This window comes from Hypanus sabinus, chromosome 27, assembly GCF_030144855.1.
Source record: "Hypanus sabinus isolate sHypSab1 chromosome 27, sHypSab1.hap1, whole genome shotgun sequence".
Lineage (NCBI taxonomy): Eukaryota > Metazoa > Chordata > Chondrichthyes > Myliobatiformes > Dasyatidae > Hypanus > Hypanus sabinus.
The window spans coordinates 20,301,037-20,307,036 of NC_082732.1; the positions used below are offsets into that span (position 1 = coordinate 20,301,037).

The 6,000-nt window shown below is 43.2% G+C and overlaps 1 protein-coding gene across 1 annotated transcript in view; it reads left to right on the forward strand.

Annotated features, from left to right (window-relative positions):
• The window catches only part of prdm2b (PR domain containing 2, with ZNF domain b), a 198,451-nt gene that overhangs the window by 119,741 nt on the left and 72,710 nt on the right, over window positions 1-6,000 (forward strand). The window contains exon 5 of the mRNA XM_059951867.1: window positions 2,244-2,396. Within this exon, the coding sequence (XP_059807850.1) occupies window positions 2,244-2,396 (153 nt within the window). The remainder of the gene's footprint in view (window positions 1-2,243; window positions 2,397-6,000) is intronic.

Genomic DNA, 6,000 nt, shown 5'->3' on the forward strand with positions numbered 1-6,000 from the left:
CCCTCCCCCACCCCTTGATCTTTCCTGTGATTGGTTTTTCACCCTTCCCCCACCTTCTTTATAGGGCCCCTGCCCCCTCCCTCTTCAGTCCTGACAAAGGGTCTCGGCCCAAAACGTTGACTGCTCCTTTCAACGGATGCTGCCCAACCTGCTGAGTTCATCCAGTTTGTTTGTACATGTTAATTGTAGATTAGTTTACCACAGGTTTAAGCATGCCTGTTACGCTTCTCTACTATCCTGAGTTACGCCATGCCCAATATTACACCTTCTATTTGGTGGCCTTTGAAGAACTGCCACCAGTGTTTTCTGATCTTTGTTGTTCCATTTAGATACAAGATACTAAATGTCAGTTTTTTTTCCATTTTGGAGGTGAGTCAACATGTCTGCCATACCATTTCTAGCTTCTTATTCACTCTGCAGGTGAGTTATCACTGATCTGAGTATTGTTATGTATTGACTTGCAGTGATTCAGTTTTTGTTATTCTTGGTTATTGTTCTGTAGACTTCCCTTAAAATTCCCCTCGCAAAGCTGTCATTAGTATGAATCGAATTAAGTATCAAGGGGGGAGAGTACTCCGGGTGGCTGATATTGTGCATCAGTTTAACACTGGCACCCAGGAGTTGCACTATACATACATAATTTTCACTTCATTTAGGCTTGTGTTCTCCCTGGTTCTGGCTTAATGGCCAAGTGGAAGTCCAGGGACCATACAGTAAGGGTCAAATTAAGTTAATGGGGGATTTGCTTGGTAGTTTCGCTCGCAAAATAGCTCCATTCTCCTTCTGTAGCCCTGCCTACAACCATGACTCCCACCCCTTGCCTTCACCCCCATTGCCTCCTGCCCCATTCCCAAATACTCAGGAGAAAATACGGAAAGCCAGCGTTGGTTTTATTAACAGCAAGGGAAGGTCTCCCTTAATTCTCTGGTCTTAAGCTTTTGTGGGGCTGGATATATCATTGTAGTCTGTCAAATATTGGGAAGGGGAGGTGGTGGTGGGAGATTGCTGATGCACTTTGATTTGGGTTTTGTTCTGCTTTGTGTCCAGTAAAACAGAATAAAAATTCCTGACGAATGGGCTCAGCCGAAACGTCAACTGTCCGTTCATTTCCAGAGATGCTGCCTGACCTGCTGAGTTCCTCCAGCACCTTCTGTGTGTTGCTTTGGATTTCCAGCATCTGCAGACTTTCTCGTGTTTATAAAAAGTATCTGGATGTCTCAAGTCCCACGTACCAAGACTGACAGGTACAAGAATCGGCAGATGCTGGAGTATAGAGCAATCGCTTACCAGAGGAACTCAGTGCAGTGGGTTGAACAGAGTCCATGGGGAGAAGGGAATTTTTGATGTTACAGTTCCTAGTGCAGGAGTTTGACTTGAAGCATCAACAACTTGTCTCCCCCACCCCCTTCCCCCACAGGAACAGCTGACCCTCTGAGCTCCCCTGGCGCTCTGTCCGCCAGAGAAAGCAGGATCTCCCAGTGGCCACACATTCTAATTCCACGTCCCATTCCCATTCCGATACGTCTATCCATGGCCTCCTCTACTGTCAAGATGATGCCACAGTCAGGTTGGAGGAACAACGCCTTATATACCCTCTGGGTAGCCTCCAACCTGATGGCACGAACATTGACTTATCTAACCTGTTAATGCCCCTCCTCCCCTTCTTACCCCATCCCTGATATATTTAGTTTCTTCCCCCTCCCCTTTTTTTTCTCTCTCTCTCTGCCCATCACTCTGCCTGTTCTCCATCTCCCTCTGGTGCTCCCCTCCCCCTTTCTTTCTCCTGAGGCCTCCCGTCCCATGATCCTTTCCCTTCTTCAGCTCTGTATCCTTTTTGCCAATCACCCTTCCAGCTCTTAGCTTCACCCCACCCCCTCTGGTCTTCTATCATTTCGCATTTCCCCCTCACCCTCCTACTTTCAAATCTCTTACTATCTTTCCTTTCAGTTAGTCCTGACAAAGGGTCTCGGCCCGAAACATTGGCTTTGCTTCTTCCTGTAGATGCTGCCTGGCCTGCTGCGTTCCACCAGTATTTTGTGTGTGGAGCTCCTCCAGAAGATTGGTTGTTGTTACCCAGGTTGGCAGACTGCATTCCAAAAATAAGGCTTGCCGTTCTCCTTTTCAGAAACGTCCTGCCCTCGACACGCACAATATAATACAAACCGTGTCGATGGTTACTAATCATTGGTGATGAGGACTGGCTCAGTATTTGCCACTAACCAAGATCAACTCTCTCCTTTCAGGTTTACTTCCCCCAATTCGGGTGGATGTGTATTGATGCCACAGATCCAAACAAGGGCAATTGGTTGCGGTATGTGAACTGGGCTCGCTCCTCCAATGAGCAGAACCTCTTCCCGCTGGAGATCAACAGGGGTATCTACTACAAGGTCTTCAAGGTAGCCATACCCTGTGCTGTGAAGATAAATGTAAATTATTACTTCACATGCTTTAGCACAAATGCTAATGTGGTCATAATTGTGTGTGAGCACTTATCTTGTTTTCTTGTATTATTCCCTAACTCAGTGCCCATTATTTTTAATTAGAAGGTTTATTTATTTTTACTTTCACCCTTCATTCTTCCCCAGTATGGTGCCCTGTTCATCTCCTCTTCTGTGTTTTTTTTTACCCCTTTTCCAATCCTCCACCAGAAATTAGAATTAAAAGCATTTGGACTATTATCTATGGGGAGAAGGTTCCAACATCAGAGGTGCAGAGGGACTTGGGACTCCCAGAAGGCTAATTTACAAGTAGAGCCTGTGGTAAAGAAAGCAAATGCAACATTGATATTTATCTCCAGAGGAATAGAATATAAAAGCAAGGAGATAATGCTGAGGCTTTATAAAACACTAGTCAGGTCACACTTGGGGTATTGTCAACGGCTTTGGGCCTCATATCTCAGAAAGGATGTTGTCATCAGAGAGAGTCCAGAGAAGGTTCACATGCTTGATTCTGGGAATGAAGGGGTTAACATATGAGGAGCATTTGGCAGCTTTGGAATTTAGAAGAATATGGGAGAATCGCATTGAAACCTACCGAATGTTGAAAGGGCTAGATAGGGTGGATTTGGAGAGGATGTTTCCTATGGTAGGGTTATCCAGAACTAAAGGGCACAGCCTCAAACTTGAGGGACAACCTTTTCGAACAGAGATAAAGAGGAATTTTTTTAGCTAGAGAGTAGTGAATCTGTGGAATGCTCTGCCACAGACCGTGGTGGAGGCCAAGTCCATGAGTGTACTTAAGGTGGAAGTTGATTGTTTACTGATTGGTCAGGGCATCAAAGGATATGGTGAGAAGGCAGGTGTATGGGGTTGAGTGGGATCTGGAATCAGCCATGATGGAATGGCAGAGCAGACTTGTTGGGCCAAATGGCCTAATTCTGCTCCTATGTCAAATGGTCTGTGATTAATGGTGCAAAAACCAGTTGCACTCTTGTTAATCTCTGTACTCCTTTAGTTGGTAATTTGAAGTTTTGAAATGCATCCAAGAAGAGGCCTGCAGCATCAATATGTGTTGTTATTTGATCAAATTTTGTTTTGATTCTGTGGAGCAGTTTGAGTTACCAACCGTGACTGATGGTATTTCTGGAGGTCTTAACATGCGGCTCTGTGACACTGTACATTCTATCCAATCAATAGTCTTTATTCCCACTATCCAACATCTTTATTACTTGCTGAGTATTCAAAGAAATGTTCTAAGGAAACCAAGTGATACATTGAAGTTCCTTTTGGGTGCTTGCTGTGGTATTTGGGAGATTATGTTTCAATCCCGGTGATCTGAAAGACCCTCTGTTTAGTTCTGACAAAAGGTCTCGGCCCGAAATGTCGACAGTGCTTCTCCCTATAGATGCTGCCTGGCTTGCTGCGTTCCACCAGCATTTTGTGTGTGTGTTGCCTGAATTTCCTGCATCTGCAGATTTCCATGTGTTTCCCTCTGTTTAGTTGGCAGCTTTAGCTGCTAGTCCCAGGAAGTTTGAAAGCAATGGCCACTGTGCTGACCTTGAAGTTTTGCAGATAGTTTGTAGTGAATCTTTTAACAATACAGAGCATCCCAAAGTTTTTATCTATATTACCCACTCAGAAGAAAAAGCAAATGTGAGTATCCTACTGTGGTGAACTATGTGCCTGTCGGGACACGCCCCTGCTGACTGCTCCTGTGGCTCCTCCCACAGGCCCCTGTATAAAGGAGACCTGCGGCCTGAAGCTCGGCCTCAGTCTCCAAGACCTTGTATGATAGACACTCACTCCTGGTTCCTTCTTCCAGTCAATAAAAGCCGATATCTCGCCTACGTCTCAGTGTGAGTTATTGATGGTGCATCACCTACTTAGGAATAAAGTATATCAACCTAGTTTATATATTTAGTGATGCAATGTGGAGTAGGCCTTCTAACCCTTCAAGCCAGGCCACTCCAGCAACCCCTGACAAATCTGATTCACCTGGACCTAAGCACAGGACAACTTACAATGACCAGTTAACTTATCCGGTACACAATTGGACCGTGGGAGGAAACTAGAACACCCAGGAAAACCCATGCATTCCTTGGGGAGGACATACAGAGGCTCCTTACAGAACAGAACTCAGAACTTGGGTTCATCTGGAGCTCACACTACCCTGACGCCCTTTCTGAGGGTTTCGTTTTCTAAGGGCTTATTTTGCATGCAGTTGTAGCTCCCTTAAATCTGAATGCTGCCAATGTAAGTGCATTGAAAACCACACAGCTTTGTTGCGAATGCCCAGGAGATGAGTGTTGTATCAATTAAGCCCAATTTGACTCATGGTGAGAAATGGCCCAACCCCTGAAATTCCAGTGAAGTTTATACCACATCAACAGTGTGGTTCAGTGGTATTTGAGAATAAATGTTTTCTGCCAATTAGTTAATATAGTTGTTTTGAAGAGATGAATGCACTGCTCTACCAGGAGTTAACATGAACTCTGTAGCTTAAATAATCTCCAGTGCTCCACCGATTCTGTGATTAAATCAGAATGTATAACTATTTGTCCCAGCACTATACTGGTATAAATATTTATGCATATTGAATAAAAATGCGATTTGGAGACCTCAGTGGTGATTACAGTTGGAATGCTATTTAACTTCTTGTGTGATAACTCATCATTCTCACAAAACTTCTGCCACATAACAGGAATCTTCTCATCACATCAAACACAGATAAATTTTAGATAACCTAAATTTGATTAATTACACATCAAGTATTTTGTCATCACAAGGAAAATGTGTGTAAATGATTTAGATGGAGAACCTTCACAATGTCAGATATTAATCTGAAATCATTTTGAGGACTTTGCCTGAGTAATCATCCTGTAATTTAAGTACTTTAAGCGCCAGTTGTATATTTCAAAGGTGCTTATATCAGTAACTCTGCCTTTACCAGAACGTGCCACATGTTTTAAAGAGTATTTAGAAACATGGAAAACCTACAGCACAATACAGGCCCTTCAGCCCACATGTCCCTACCTTAGAAATACTAAGGTATTTCTGTGAGGAACCTACCAGTTGCATTCCTCCAAAATAACTTGTAGTAACTTCCCTCTCCAAAATTGTTTATCCAATTTCTCTGCTGTATTCCTCCTTTTGAGTTGACATGACTCATCTAGAATTTAAAAACTGAGTAATTTTTATTTGAATCCAAGTTGTTACTGCATTTTTTATTTCCGATCCAACTGCTTGGACTCCTGTAGTGGCATTCACAGAGGGGAAAAACTGTTAATTATCTTTAACTTTCCCTCAATTTTTTTATCAGTGCTTTCACTGTTTTGATTTCACTCTGATTCCTATTTATTTTCATGATTTGGGATTGTCTCAATTATTGACATATATTTATTTCAATAATCTACCTCCTTATCCCTGTGCCCTCCCCTCCCTGCAAGCGGATGTTGGAAAGCAAACAGAAAAGGCATAGGTTAATTCTGTTCTAAATGTTATAAGAAAACGTTTTTCTCATCTTTCCTTAGAGTTATGCACAATGTGAAACCATAGAGGGAAC